Source organism: Macadamia integrifolia, chromosome 4 (genome assembly GCF_013358625.1).
Source record: "Macadamia integrifolia cultivar HAES 741 chromosome 4, SCU_Mint_v3, whole genome shotgun sequence".
Classification (NCBI taxonomy): domain Eukaryota; kingdom Viridiplantae; phylum Streptophyta; class Magnoliopsida; order Proteales; family Proteaceae; genus Macadamia; species Macadamia integrifolia.
The window spans coordinates 18,422,004-18,438,221 of record NC_056560.1 but is presented as its reverse complement, the minus strand read 5'-3'; the positions used below and the strand labels follow the sequence as shown (position 1 = coordinate 18,438,221).

At 37.9% G+C, this 16,218-nt stretch overlaps 2 protein-coding genes across 3 annotated transcripts; one reads left to right on the top strand and one right to left on the bottom strand.

Moving 5' to 3' along the window:
* Positions 1–355: 355 nt before the first annotated feature.
* On the top strand, positions 356–8,523 carry LOC122076781 (glycerophosphodiester phosphodiesterase GDPD6). 2 transcript variants are annotated; one of them, XM_042642318.1, is made up of 8 exons: positions 356–512; positions 1,847–2,025; positions 2,582–2,765; positions 3,088–3,162; positions 5,438–5,547; positions 5,775–5,993; positions 7,167–7,322; positions 8,093–8,523. In XM_042642318.1, exons 1-8 carry the CDS (start codon positions 497–499, stop codon positions 8,330–8,332), a joined length of 1,179 nt encoding a protein of 392 aa, XP_042498252.1. In that variant the 5' UTR covers positions 356–496; the 3' UTR covers positions 8,333–8,523. The 2 variants fall into 2 exon arrangements, with proteins under 2 accessions (XP_042498252.1, XP_042498251.1); XM_042642317.1 differs by lacking the exon at positions 356–512 and adding an exon at positions 535–671.
* Positions 8,524–11,282: 2,759 nt separating this feature from the next.
* Positions 11,283–15,501, bottom strand: LOC122076779 (LRR receptor-like serine/threonine-protein kinase RPK2). The gene has a single exon (XM_042642314.1). The coding sequence runs from the start codon at positions 15,181–15,183 to the stop codon at positions 11,743–11,745; it is 3,441 nt and encodes a 1,146-aa protein (XP_042498248.1). The 5' UTR covers positions 15,184–15,501; the 3' UTR covers positions 11,283–11,742.
* Between the last annotated feature and the right edge of the window lie 717 nt (positions 15,502–16,218).

Here is a 16,218-nt window from a genome sequence, read left to right as displayed (position 1 = left end):
GGTCAATGGTTTTAAGTCAATTTTTTTTTTTTTTTTTTAATCCAGGTGTCCGAATGAACTTACTTGCAGCTCAACTAATCCTCGTCAATGGTTTTAATGAAAAAGTTAAAGAGATGTAGACCCGATACTCTACAACTTATCCGATAAGGATCTAAACATATCCGAATCTAACTACCTATATTTTCAACAGAAGATTTGGATTCAAATAGGCATATATATGAATATCATGGGACGGAATATTCCAGTGTGTCATACAGCGGCATCTACCGTACGATTTGGCAATTCACACTGGAATCAACGGCGCTGATTGCAGAAGACTAATTGGATTTGTTTATCATTTGTTTGTTTCCTAATGTAATACGAAAACCATGGAAAGTAACGGTCTAGCTCTTATCGACTATACATAGAGGCAACCCCGGCGACACTCCGGAACAGAGGGAGAGAGAGAGAGAGAGGGGGGTGGGGGGGAGAGTAGTCAACGAAACAAGCGAAGACGATGACTCCTTCACTCTGTAAGCAATTCTTCGAATCTTTTTTTTGGTTTCTTGGTTTGATTCAATTTTCTCTGGTGGCAATGATTCATGCATTTCGTGTTGAATCATCTTCTCTGGTTGATAGGATTTCCTCTCCTTTGAGTTGGTTTTCTTTTTATCGCTATCGATGGATGTTAGGTTTGTAGGTTTTGATGATTGGAGGAGGCGGCGTTTCTTTAATTCAATTTATGCTGCTGCTGTTGTTGTTGTTGTTATTCTTTGTTGATGCAATTTAGATTTTATATGCATTCGTACGTTACATCTCTCGGATTGGGAATTGTTTGCTTTTTTATAAGTTCAGAGAAATTGGGCGGTCGATGATTAGATAGCTGATAATCGAAAACTGTTCAGATTTTAGTTCTGAGCTGTTAATTCCACCGTTTTCGAACGCTACTTGAACACTTGTATTTATGGAATTATTTATTAGGCATCAAAATGTGCTTTATCTGCTTTGAAATTTTTGGCTATGGTGAGATAATGGTTAATGCGTTTTAAGGGTATAGTAATGAATCAGAATCCGGTGGGGTCTTATTACAGCATTGAAGTATTCTAGGTTGCCACATTTAGCTTCTTCATTCTGGACAAAAAGAAATACTTGTCTTGGGTTTTATATCTTGATTTGAAGCTGGATTTAATTTCATTTTATAAGAGATGCTGATTTTTATGATCTCCACATTGTATATGGTGAAATCTGGTGTCCCTTAGAGATCTACATATAATCAGTAACAGAGAGTTGAGACATGATTCACATGGCACTCACATGGCACTCATGCTATTGCAGTGCTCGGATCCATTCAATATTGATGCCTAAGAAATAAAAGACTTCTCAATATTTTGTTAATGGATTTTTAACGGTCAGTATGAATATGTGATAAATGATCATATCTGTAGTGTTTTAATTTTTTAATTTTTTTTATTTATTTATTTAGTAAAGACTCTACCGTAGAATCCTTTTCTTTTTGGGAATGAAATTGGCCTTTTACAATCTACACTATCTCGATACCCATAGAATTTGGACCCAAAAGTCCTTTCCTTCCCTTGCATCATGCATGAATATTCTGTTTATAGTTCAACTGAACTGATTAAATCAGGTTAAACCCCGGTGCACGATCTACTCCTTTTCTTTCTTGGATCAATTTCAAGAAAGACTAATTATAGTTATGAAGTGATGAATTGTGCCTAACAATATGGCTCTCAGAACCCCTTTCTTATGTTTTTCATGAAATTGGTTGTAGTTGTTATGTTGGTTAAGAGACATAGCAATATGCTTTTCAGGGTGAAGAAAAAATTATTGTATCCCTTTCGTTTTGCAGTGTTTGTCCCTATTCTGTTTCTATTACTCATTGGGGGATGTCTTGGAAGGCCATTCTATCCTCTTCCAAGCAAAATGGTGGATGGTGATAGACAACAGTTGCAAACGTCCCGCCCCTACAATATTGCACATCGTGGTTCAAATGGGGAGATTCCTGAGGAAACTGCTGCTGCTTACTCGGTATTTTTTCTGTATTGGGAAATGTACCTTTTCTTTTTCTCGCTTGTTTCTTTATTTGTTTATTCTGAAATATTGTATCTATGTATCATAGGGTTGATTGAGTGAATATCTTCCGTCATTATTGTGAAAACCACGATTTCAGCACTGCTTACATGGAAATATTTAATGGGTAGAAATAACTCTAGCGATGACCGAGTGTGCTCTTATTAGATATACAATAAATTTGAATCCAACTTTGCAGTGACAAGACACAGGTTTCTTAGATCCATGACTGGAATGTTACAATTGGAAAACTTAAGGGACCAATTATTCATCAGAAGTTTGGTTTGTTCGGTAATTCCCCTTAGTAATTAAATATTGTTAATGAATGTTTAGACTTTTTCCTTTGGTTCTCTCTCTCTCTCTCTCTCTCTCTCTCTCTCCACATTTGTTACCTAATGTGCCACATAAGATGTTGAATGTATAACTATTTCTATCTGGACCTGTTTATAATGCTTCTCCTTTAGTAATATCATCTACTCCTGTAAGAGTACCTAAAAAGTCTTCGTTGTTGCAGAGAGCCATTGAAGAGGGGGCTGATTTCATAGAAACAGATATCCTCGCTTCGAAAGATGGTGTCCTTATATGCTTTCATGATGTAACCCTTGATGACACAACCGACGTTGCAAACCATACAGAGTTTGCTAATCGTAAACGGACCTACAACGTGCAAGGAGTGAACACAACCGGATTCTTCACTGGTATGTAATTATGCTACTTTCAACTTCATCTGTGTCATATATTTGAAGGTTTTTCCATATAATTATGAACACATCTTGCTGTATTTGGTTGAGATTTACTTAATTACATAACCAATGTCTAGGTGACATAATCAAAGTCTTAAGCGTTAGCTGGCTATTTGTGTGTATGATACTAGTGTACCTTTTAATTTCATTCTGTGGTGGTTTTATCAACTGTTGTTTGCTCTTTATGCCCATTCCATATAATTTTTCTGCAAAATATTAGACACCAAGAAAGGCCTAATGAATTGGATGAGCTGAATAATATGTGATTATTGTGCAGTTGATTTCACACTGAAAGAACTAAAATCATTACGGGTGAAGCAGAGGTACCCATTCCGGGATCAGCAATACAATGGTAAGTTTCGTTTTGGTGTAAACATTCCTGCCAGTCTAATTTTTTTTATTTGCTTGCTGAAGTTTTTCTGATCTTTAATTCCAAGATATAAATTTTTTATGTTGTATCAAGCCCAACACTTGAATTAATTGTAAAAAATGGCTTCATGAGGCGCCTGCCACTTCAGGGTCTGGGTCCTAGGAGGGTCATAGTGTACACAGTCTTACCCCTGCTTCATGGAGAGGCTGTTTCCCGACTTGATCCCATGACCACTGGGTTGCAATGGAGCAACCTTACCGTTGCGCTAAGGTCCGCCCCCTAATTGAATTAATTATCAAGAAAATGTTAGCAATGAAGTATATCTATCATAGCTTAAATTTGAATGGTAGCTGGATAAAACAAGGGGAATTAAATTGCTTTAACTCACTCCTGGTTAACAATTATTTTCAAATGCTGAAATACAGTGTTCTTTTTCCACCCAAAAAAAAGAAAAAAGAAAAAATAAATACAAAGTTCTTTCTCAACAGGTTAAAATGTGGTAGACATTACAACGGTTTATGGTTTGCTCTGATAGTTTTCAAGCAACAGATTGTCTTTACGACTTTCAGAAATTTTTTAAGAGCACGATACATGATATAGTTTCCAAATGTTTCACATCTAAGAACTTATGCCAGAGGAGACTTCGTCAATTAGGTCTAAGACTTAGTTGTGAATTTCATTTTGGCTGTCATTTTAGGTTCAATGACTGAAATTTCATTTTCAGCTGTCTTGGGTTTGGATTTTTGGTCTAACTTTACAATAGATATTTATATTGGTTATAAAGTGTTGAGATTGAGTCACGAGTTCGGGGTTTGTCCCAACCGTGGTTTAGTTAATTACTTTCTTTATCTTGTTTCCTAGTTAGGTTAGATTTCTATTTCCTGATTAGAGTAGGTTTCCTTATTCTATTCTCTTGCTTATTAGGTTGTAACTCCTTGTCTTATATATATTGATCGTGGGGGGGAACTGGGTAATACAAGCGACTGCCCTCTTCTTGGCAGTCTTACCCTCTTCTCTTTCTCTTCTATTACAGTTACTCATTACGGATCCTGGTTTTTTACATAAAGAATATATGTTTGTATGTACTGTATCTCATGAAGAAATTATGGTGAAATATTCTTACAAAAAGGTTTTTTATATATGAGAAATACATCTGGTCTAGAGTTTGAGGCTCAAGTATGAAGGACTTTGTGTTTGGGTCCTAACAAAAATTCTATTGAACTTTACTTTTTAACATGTAGCCTGGAACTGAAATGAAACCAATAACTAAGGTAAAAAAGTCTGCTAAGCTCCCACTGTTATGGCTCCTATGGTCTGAACATGTTGTGACTTTTACAGTGGCGTTTTTTCTACCAAGATGTGTGGTGATGCTGAGGACAGTGGTTTTCAACTCAACCACTTACAGCATCTCTGATTTTTCCAAGTTGCCTCTGAATCTCTGGGTATTTTATTTTGAACTGGGAAGACCTTTAAACTTGTAAAGATCTCTTATATTCATGATGGTCTGGCTCAACCATTCGACTTCAGTGACCATGACACAGTTAGAATATAAAGATAGTACCCTTTATTACATAACCCTAACAGCCACTATTGCTTCTGGTTCTTTGCCCGACTGGTATGCCTTGTGGGCTTTTCTGTACTTTCTATCAATTTTATAGCTATTGATCAGTCTTCCATTGGCATCCATAGCATGCAGACCCTTTGGTTTAAAGGTTCAACATAGATGATATGGAAGATACTGGTTGAATTGATTTGACTGGAGCTGGGATGAGATAAATATCTGGTTTCCTTGTCCATCAGGATTACAGGCTTCCCTAGTAGATATCTGTTTGAATCATTTAATAACATTCCAACTTGGATAGATCTCTTTCACTCTGTCTTTGTCTGGTCATACTAAACTTTTAGTGAACTTGTACAAGAGTTTGTATTGAAAAAATCAACCAGAAGTCTAATCCTTGTAAATAGTCCTCTATAAACAGAATTAGAGAACATTATTACTGGATATTTCAATGAATTAAATATGTTGTCTTGATCTTGATGAAAACCTCTCACTGTATTTGCATGTAAAGTTTTTTTTGATCTGGGGCAATTTGTTCTGAGTTCCTATATTCATAATGCAGTGAAGGTGCTGTGGTTATTTTTGATAAAACATGTGATGAAATGCTTAGGATCAAGTTTCTTTCACAAGTGCCTTGAATCCAAAAAATACATGCTTGCATCAATGTTATACTTCTTACTCATTCCAACTAAAATGCAGGAAAGTTCTCAATTATTACGTTTGAAGAGTACATTTCAATTGCGTTGGATGCAAAAAGAGTTGTTGGTATCTATCCTGAGATTAAAAATCCCGTTTTAATAAACCAGCATGTAAGTAGTTCCTGTAAAGACATTAGTCTAGAATGGGTTGTATCATAAGTTGATGTTATATATATTTCTTGAATGGGATTTCTGACTGGAAACTTGTAATGAGAACCATGACAAGCTACATATTCCAGTCCAACGCCTCCAATTTTGTAATGGAAGCTAAATTTCTTATCATAATTGTTGTCATTGGAAATGGAGTTTTTAGGCAACATTGCTGCTATTTTTAACAGGTAAAATGGGCAGATGGCAAGAGGTTTGAGGACAAGTTTGTGGAAACTCTCAAGAAGTATGGATACAAAGGTTCATACATGTCAAAAGATTGGTTCAAACAACCAGCATTTATCCAGTCCTTTGCTCCCACTTCATTAATATATGCTTCAAATCTTACGGACTTGCCCAAAATCTTCTTAATTGATGATGTGACCATACCAACACAGGACACTAACCAGGTTACTGAATTTCCTCTTGCTGACCTCCTGATATATTATAGTATTAAATTATGATATCTGAAGCTCTATTTTGGTGAATGTAATGCACAATTTATCAGATTTCAGGACTCAGATCTGGATGTAAAACTTGCTTAAAAGTAACCCAAACATGCCACATAAATAGCTTGTTGAAAGTTGAAACAGTGTATGTGGAAACTGTACCTGTGGAAGTAGGAATTTTTTAAGAAGGATAAAAGAGCAATTGGGGAACTATGTTTAGATCATATAGCCAATAGATACATAATTGTTTCATATAGCCTCTCACATGGGTTTTTTAGTATTTTCTCTCCTACTCTGAATATGTGGGCCCTATATATACACACCAGTTCAAGTTTCAGAAAATTTCTGGGTTCTGGGACAATGCCACAACCCAGACATAATGAGGCCGACACATGCCATCTCCCATGGTAAAATTTGTTTCTGTCAGATGATTGTAACTCCTTTCTACTTCTATTCTTTCACAACAGTGGGAAAGCATGGAAAACTGTCCTATGTGTCCTTGATTACAATTTGAATGCGGAATTATTTGAGCCGGATCAACTTTGAGTCCTCCTTTTGGGCTAAACAAGCCACTTTTGCCTGTCCTCTTCCAGTTGCCATGTCCTTCCAAGGAATGTTATTTCATGGTAATTGTTTTCTCTTTTGGGCTCGGTACAGTAGATTTGATTTAAGTAGGAAAAAAACCTCAAGCAATTATTGACCAAACAGTATATCATACAACCAACATAGTTTGGCCTTGGATACAATATATGGTCCTCAAATGGGTGCGAAGGCCAAAGTACTGCCAAGGTGTCAAGGCAGATTACAGAAATATAGAAGGGTATAAAGTGTGACTAAAGAAAAATATAAGGGCAGAAATGAGAAATTGAAATTTCTAATATTTAGCGGGCAAATTCATCAGGTTTGGGGTCTGGGCACCTCATCATATATGGTGACTGGTTGCTTTGGACCTCAAGGGTCTTGTAACCTGAGTGATGGCTTCAGATATTATGATAGCTAATCATAAATTTTCTCTGTTTAGGTTTGTTTTATCTTGTTCATGTTTTCGTTTTGCATTTTCTTCTGGCTGGCTCATTCCTTCCAATCCCTTTTTCTAGTGAGAACCTAATTCTTGAATTGCCATTGTTTTTGCAGTCATATTGGGAGATCACTTCGGATAAGTACTTTCAATTCATAAAGAAGTATGTCGTTGGAATTGGACCCTGGAAGGATACAATTGTCCCAGTGACAAACAACTATTTGATGACACCTACTGATTTAGTTGCTAGAGCACATGCGCATGGCCTACAGGTGTGTTGGTTTCCATCAAAATTTGTTCCCTTAAAAATATTTTGATGATGATAATTAATGCTGCTCATGATGATTGTGCTGCAATATGCAAGTAAAGTGGTTTGAAAGTTCGTCATTTTTAAACTACATCTTGCCTACTTGATTTACCTTAGCGACATACTTTTTTCTCACAACTATCGAAAAAAAAAAATAAGAGATATATGAAATTATTTCTTCATTCATTATGAAATTATTTCTTCATTCATTACTGTTCTGAACCATTTTTTACTTTAAAATTTTTCTTCTTCAGTACATCAGATTGTATTCTATGCTATTTGGGAAATTTAAAACAAATAAATAAATAAAAAATAAAAAAAAGGAGAAGAAGAAGATTAGGGGACGGGAGGAGGTAGCAGATTCATACTTCCTTTGCAAGTGATGGCATACCGGACCCGAATGTTAGGTCCCACCCCTTGGATGGCCAAAAACTAAACCTAACCCAGTAGAGATGGATCTTTGCCATACAAAATAATGGCCTTAAAAGGTCCTGCTCTTCATTGCTGGTAAATATGCCATTAATTAAATGAGGTTGTTTGTAAGATATAAATCTGTTCTTGGAGGATCTAATTTCTAGCTATTACTGATGCATATATGAAATTTTGATTACTGGTTCCATTCTCTGTGTCTTTTCCCTCACTTCTATATTATCCTTCTTTGGCAAGTGTGAAAATTCTCTTTACTAGCATAATTTAGAGCTTGGTTGCTAAGTTGTAATGGTGATGTTATTTCAGGTGCACCCATATACCTACCGGAATGAAAACATTTTCTTGCACTTCAACTTTCATCAAGATCCATATGTTGAATATGATTACTGGTTAAACGAAATTGGCGTTGATGGACTCTTCACAGACTTCACAGGGAGCCTCCATAATTTTCAAGAATGGACATCTCCCCTCTCTAAGAATGAAACCACTGAATCTGATCTGTTGCATAAGATTGCAGTGATGGTTTCAGCATATGGAAAATTATGATGGTAAATGTTTGGGTTTTTCTTTGTTTATTAAGATAAATGTACCACGACGATCTCTTCATTCCTAATTAGAGCAGGTTTCTATTTTCTGGTTTCTTGCTTGACAAGGAGTAACATTCCTTAATTATTGTAATCTGTTGTTTAATATATAAGGGCAGTAGGGAAGGGAGACAGGTACCTATGATTCTGTTATTCTTTGCAGGCTCACCCTCTTGGCTTCTCTCCTGTCTCCCATTAAAAATGGTATTAGAAAAGTTTTTATATCTTACAATGTTGTCAGTTTACATGGTGGTACTATCTAAATGACACTTTTGTAGTATTTGGTACCTTCTTTTAATTACCCTTTTATCTTGTTTTCAGAAGTTAATTAAGTCGTCAATAATAAAAGATTTAAAAAATATTTAAAAGTGATGTATCATTATGTCATTATCAAAAGTTAGCATGATTACAACTTTGTGTAACCACACAGAATCTACTTAAATATCTTTGTTATTTCTCAATATATTGAGGCTGACTCATATAAGGAAACCCTAATTGGCCAACTTAATATGATCTTGTCATTTGGCATGTGGTCCCTTTTGCAGATTAGAGTTCTCATGCTATAAGTAGAGAGCTTGTGTGAAGGTGGGCGAGAGAGCATATGCTTCTGTGAGGCTCATTGTGTTTCCTCCTATTACAGTCTTATTTGTGAGATTAGGGGGTTTAACCCTAGTGAAAAAATGTCACAAAGTGTCATATTCCTTTGAAGGTACTGCATGGAAAGGCCAAGCTCCTTAAGCAACAGAAAAGAAATAAAAGAAGGAGGGAGACTGATAAAGTCTTGAGATGAAGAAAAAAGAGGAAAAGGCATTCAAGATGCTGAGAGCCAATGAATATGTTAAGACTACGTTTGAATGGAATGATTTTGATATTCTTTCATTAAGATTGGAGGAATTTATACAAGAACAAGAGAGCAATTAGCTCTATAATTAACTCCTAGAATTATTTTATCCTAATCACAATCTGTTCTACCTTACCTATAGAGTATACACAAATATGGAAACAAGGATGTAAATTGACTTGATTGAGAAATAAGATATACATTGACTTGGATTGACTCAATGCTAACTCATGCAGGTCAAAGATAACTAATAGAATCTCCAAAGGGGCCTATACCCGATAACTTATATGGAGATTACAAAATTTTGCATGGATAGTACATATATCATCTTTAATAAAAAGAAATAAATCATATTGATCAACTTCGGGTTGTATTTGGAATCACTACGGGTGGATACTCAAAATCAAGGAGGTATTGACAAACCCATAAATATGAGGAATTCTACTCTAAACAAAAGAAAAAAAGGGGTCAAGTTACCTATAGCTCGGAGGGGCAACTTAGAATAAGAAATAGTTAATGGCAAATAGTAATAAATATGAGATGGTGTGGCAAATATGGAGATGAAGGGAATTAATCAAATCAAGTGGGGGCTATGTAAGGAAATAAAGAATAGAAGAGGACAATTGTGAAGAAAAAAATACTTAAAATTCTGAACAGGGAGGTTTATCGTGATTCACGTGAAGAGTGGAAACAAGCCTCTCTGCAAATTGGGGGTAAAGTTGCGTACATTATGACTATAATTAGATCCCACAGTCCAGAACCTTGTGCACTGAGTATGCCCTTTTTCTATGTGAAGGGTGGAAACTCAAGACGTGATGAGAGGATGGTCTTCCTAAGATGGGAGAAATGGGGCGAGAATCAATAACTCTGACAAAAACCAAACCAAGATCACTGCAACAACAGAACCAAGATAAAGCAGGTATTAGATGGAGAGATTAAAACCAAGTATGAGTTCTATGTTCTATTTATCCCCCTCTCTCTTCTTTTGCTTCTTCTCCCTTTTTTTTTTGCCAACCAAATCTAAACAAGACAAAGGGATGGGATTTTTTTTTTTTTTTTTTTAACAGAACCCAAGGGCATATCACAGCAAAGAGATTACTGTTACAACATCATCTACTGTCAAGCCATACAGGCAGACACTCAAACCAAACTCAATTTTCTATTGTCAAAACCCTTTCATAATTATATAATAGATAAGAAATTAGCACTACTCAAAACAAATTCTAAATATAAAACTAACATAATATAAGAAATTAAAATAAAATAAGAAACTACTTTCTCGTGCGTATCGATCTTTTACCAGGCTACCAAAGAAAACAATTAAATGATTAGAATGATTTCTCAAAATAAAAACTAGATAATATACTAGACAACCATTAAACTTGGATCCAAATTCTTGGACTGGGTTCTCAAAGGTCCAAAGAATCGCTCTGGCATCATAGGAGAAGCCATGGACTGTAGGAAGGAAAATACCGGAGAAGAGGGGAAGGTACAAGGGTAATTTGACGGTTTTCAAATACCAGTGGTGTAAACTGTATTTACCAGGTGAATCGGGAAAAAAGTTAAAAAGAGTAAGAGACTTCAAGTAAATATAGGTTAAGCAGAGCAGAGTGACAGTAATTGCCTCTATATTTATCCCAAAAGTTCTAATTGGCCACATCATCCCACTAATATACCTCAAAATAGGTATCCATTGTGATACGCCAGGCATAAAGCTTGCATTTAATAAAGAATATAGTGCACAGTTTTGATGCTGAAAGAAGTATCAAATCAAAAACTAAAGTATTGCCTATGGAACCGAAGGGAAGAACTACTGGGTTCCAACTCCCAATCTAGTGTTAGGGTCCTGTGAGCCTCCTCAAATGTCAAACCCAAAAAGCTACTTTTCCAAATGAAGAACTAGAACAACCTGTAATTAGGAGCACAGAACAATAACATATATTGTATTTCATTTTCATAAAATTAAAAAAAAAAAAAATAAAAAAATAAAATATATATATATATATATATTCTGATAACTGAAAATTACATTTTACGTGTGCCTACCAGCACCATCCACCACAGAAAATGGTGAAGTTAAATAGATCAATTTCCTCCAAAAATAGTTACAAATACCAAAAGAAAATGTCACAAACAGTTACAGAATCAGACTAACAGTTAACCCAAAAAAATAGAAAAGTCAACAAAAATCCTTGGATGATACCTCTGTTTCTACTGTTATTCAACTGCCAAAAGAAACTGAAATACATGTATCCCGAAAATTTTACCCAAAATCAGAAGACAGACATCCACATTCTTCTGCAGATTCATCTCAGTGAGTCCCCTCCCACCCTGTAAATTGGAAAGAGACATCCAAAAATGGCTGCGGAAATATATTACAAGCAGGATAACTACAACTCAGAACCCAATATGAGGGATGCCCCCAAAAAGGGGGATGTGCATCAGAGCACAAACTTCAGATACCTTGTACAAGTTGAACTGAACATCTTAATAAGTTAAATCAAATAGTGACTTCATCAGAGAGCTATCAGCTAACATGGAGGAGGTTGAAGTTGCTTCAACCGTTGCACAACCTGCTTCATCGTAGGCCTGATTGAGAGGGAGTCGACTGTACACATGACGGCCAAGTGTAGCGTTTCTATCAAATTATCATGAGGGCCTACATCCCATAGCCCTTCAGTGAAGAACTCCTTTGCCCTACCCTGTCTCAGCAACATACAGGCCCAGGCAACGATATTGAAACCATTACCATATGGAGAAAATGAGGGATCCAATGCTTTCTTATCTGATAGCAACTCCAGTAGCACAACACCATAGCTGTACACATCTGCCTTGTCTGAAACACGGCAAGTCATCGCATACTCCGGAGCCACATACCCAAAAGTTCCTGCCACACCAGTAGTTGCATGAGTTTCAGAGGTCCCCAGGAGCCTTGCTAATCCAAAATCCGACAAATAAGCATTGTACTCGTTGTCCAACAATATATTGCTTGGCTTGACGTCACGGTGAAGGACTCTCGGAACACATTGATCGTGCAGATATGCAAGTGCCCTGGCTACATCCAAAGCAATCTTGTGAAGTATCCTCCAATCTACAGCCCTCTTAGACCTTTCCTGGATGAATTTTTCCAAATTCCCCCCAGGCAAGTAATTGTATATAAGAAACATCTCTGTCTCACTGGCATGGTAACCTATTAGGGTCACAAGATTTTGATGCCGCATCCTCCCGAGGGTCTTGATCTCAGCATGAAACTGTTGAACACCTTGGAATCGTCCAACCGAGAGCCTCTTTATCGCAACTAGAACTCCAGGAGATATCTCAGCCTTGTAGGTAGCGCCAAAACCTCCATTCCCAATGCAGTTGCTTGCATTGAAACTGCCTGTTGCGCGCACAACAGTCTCAAATGTGAGTGGGACCCCAATATCATTAAAAATTGTGACCTCCTTTCTTCCAGAACCCGGAACTCTGGACTTTGGCACACATTTTCTTGTGTAAAGAAAGAGGACAACAAGAGCAAGAAGAACGGAAACAATGGCTGATGCAGATGTTATTGATGCAATCTCAATAGAATTAAATCCACCACCATTCCCACTTTCCTGGGTTGTGCTTCCAGATGGAGAAGCTGCATAATTTTGTGCATTCCCATTTATCCCCTGCAGATCCGCAGGTGGTACAGATGGAGAATACAAACGACAAGACTGCAGATAAGGATTCCCAATAACACTGTTGCACTTCATCAGATTGACATTCATCGGGAGCGGCCCAGACAAATTATTGAATGACACATTGAACTGATAAATTGTCCTCACATTAGCCAAACCAGAAGGAATCTGGCCTGAGAATTTATTGTTATTGAGCAGGAGAACTCTCAGTTTCCTCAACTTCACGAGATCTTTCGGTATTTCACCAGAAAGAGAATTTGAAGAAAGCTCCAACATTTCTAGGGAGCGTAACTCTCCAAAGCCGGAGGGAATGCTGCCAGTTAGGTTGTTCCCAGCCAAAGATAAATAATTTAGGCTCTTTAAGTGACCAAGACCTACTGGAATCTTACCCTGTAGTTTGTTCCAACTCAAATCAAGAATGACCAGAGAATCCAGATCCCCAAAAGAATCTGGTATGGATCCTGTAATCATGTTCCATGAAGCATCCAAGAGCCGAAGTGATCTGCACATTGTACCAATCTCCACTGGAATCTCACCAGAAAGTCTGTTGTTACTAACGTTGACAATCATTGCACCCAAACCATCACACTTCTCAAATAAATTCCCAGGAAATGACCCACTGAGCTTGTTTCCGCCAGCAAGAAATGCATAAAGAGTCTGATTCCCTAATCTTCCAGGTGAAATTGGCAAAGATGGAAGGAAACCAGTGAAATTATTCCCACTAAAATTGTGGAAAATCACAAGACTACTGCCACTGGCTCCAAGAGATGTAACAGGGATTCTAGAGCGTGTTTCGCGTGTGAAAAATGACGAATATGCGATGGATGGGCTGTAAGTCTGGCCAAAATAAGGATTCGAGGAGGGTATACCGGGACAAATTCTACCATCAATAAAGGTAGGAATGGAACCCGTCAAGAGATTCCCACTTGCATCAAAAACATCCATACAAGGAACCTGGAGATTCTCATCCAGCTGCCCAGTCAGTAAGTTAGAGCTCAAGTCAAGAAAATGGAGATTCTTGCAGCGTCCAAATGCTAGTGGGATTTCTTCAGTGAAGAGATTTTGAGCCAAGTTAACCATTTCCAAACTAGCACAAGCACCCCAGTCGACTGGAATCTTATCCTCAAGAGTTGCTCTTGGTGCCCAAAATATCCTGAGCTTTGGAAGGGTGGCAATTTCCGCAGGAATGACACCTTGGAAATAGTTGTAATCATCATTACCAATCAAGGAGCCCTCTTTTGGATCCGCCACAGCAGACAGTGGATCATACAGATTCTTGAGAACAAGGACTGTCAGTTCATAGCAACCTCCAAGCTCAGAAGGTATAGGACCACTGAGGCTGTTTCTTGACACATCCAACACTTCCAACATCTGAAGCCGACCAAATTCGGGAGGAATAACGTCTTCCAACATATTAGAGAACAAAAGCAGAGACTTCAGCCCAGAACAATTCCCCAAACTCCGTGGAATGCCACCAACCAAGAAATTCCCTGAAAGCTCGAGATGTTTGAGATTTTGACAGTTACTACCTATCTCCTCAGGAATAGACCCACCCAGATGATTATTTGACAAGTAAAGGCCCCTTAACTCGGATAAACCAATGAATCTCGAGATCGTGCCATTAACTTCGTTACCAGCTAGATTCAAAACCTGTAAACCACTACAGCTGGAAAGCGAGGCAGGAATCTCCCCGGAGATCTTGTTGAAACCCAGATTGAGGACACGCAACCTTCCTAGACCCCCAATCTGAGGGGGCAAAGTTCCAGAGAGCGAATTCCCCTCAAGATCAAGCACTTCTAAGTTACGAAGACCCCAGATTTCAACCGGAATTTCACCACTGAAATCGTTGAATGGCAAAGACAAGATACGAAGTTGAGTGAGGTTCCCAATCGATGGTGAAAGCTTACCAACCAGTCTCCCACTACCACCACCCGAACAAGTCCTCCTAATCCCAAACCCATAAAAAGGAAGTCGAGAAAAATTTGAATAACAAGACAGAGCTTCCGAATTACCTCCACTGCCGGCATCACCACCGGTTATATTGAGAGCCAAAACCCTAGATGACTTGGAATCGCAAACGACACCGGTCCAAGAGCAGTGATCAGCAGAAACACCAGAATTCCACCCGGAGAGAAACCCTGAAAGATCGGAAACAGCGCTCTTGAACTGAAGTAGCGCCGATTTATCCGAAGCAAAGTCATCAGCTGAACCAAAAGAGAAAAGCCAGAACAGAAAGAAGAGCTCGAACAAGAGAAAGGGAATTAGGGTTTCACGACGCCGACAACATCTCATCGAAGTCAAGCTAAGCATTATCGGTAAGAGCAGAAGCAACAAAAGCCCCCAACCCCTTAAAACCCTAAAAACTCCCAAATATAGAAAACCAACCCAAATCTCCTCTTCTCCTCTCCTCTCCTCTTCTCTGTGTTCCTCAACCAACTTCTTTGAAGAAGCTCCAAATCGCAGAGAAGACGAAGACGAAGACGAAGACGACTTAGCTTAGCTTTGTTTTTCTCCAAACCCTAAATTCCTCAGAGAGAGAGAGATGAAAAAATGTGAAGAAAAGATAAAAACAGTTCTTTGGGAAAACGCGTTTTTCGTTTCATTTATTTTCTCTCTCTCTCTCTCTACTCTTTCCTTCTTCCGATCTTTCTTTTTTCATTTTGTTTTGTTTTTATTTTTCCACTATCTCTCCCACTCTGTGGTGGGGGCCACAGGAATACTACCGGTAGCAATCGTGCCAATCGCCGGTCAATTAATGCATCAGATCAACCCGTCAACGCAAAGGGTTTGAGTGGGTTAGGGGTGAGGTGATAGACCGGTTGGACCAAACCGGATAAAAAAAGATTCCTTGATTGTTATATATACACGTGTCCCTTTTAAAAGCCATCCACGGAAAGTCTTTGTCCCGATAAGCTTCGGCATTTTCCTTTGAAGTATCTTTCAAACTTTCCACCATTTCATTTGGGGAAGGTGATTGACATACCAAAAGCATGGGATGGAATCTCTACGCACATATTAATCAACTACAGCGAGGGGACATTGTAGGGTTAAGGGGTCAATATTTTATAAGAAATCAAGTGTGAGAAAGAAAGAGATTATGATAGAATTGTACAAACCTGATGTGTGTACAATTTTTTCCCATATATTAATGGAGAAAGTTTCCTCTAATGTGGGGTGAAGGAAAAACACACTCTGGCGTCATTATATTAGATGCGGATCCATGCCAGCACTTCTAGCATGTATCCAATAGTTGGTACCACTGGGCACGTATCCCAAGGAGCTCCCAAATGCGTGTTAGAAAAGATCTTGTTTCATTACAGTGGGGAAAACAATCCATTTTTATCT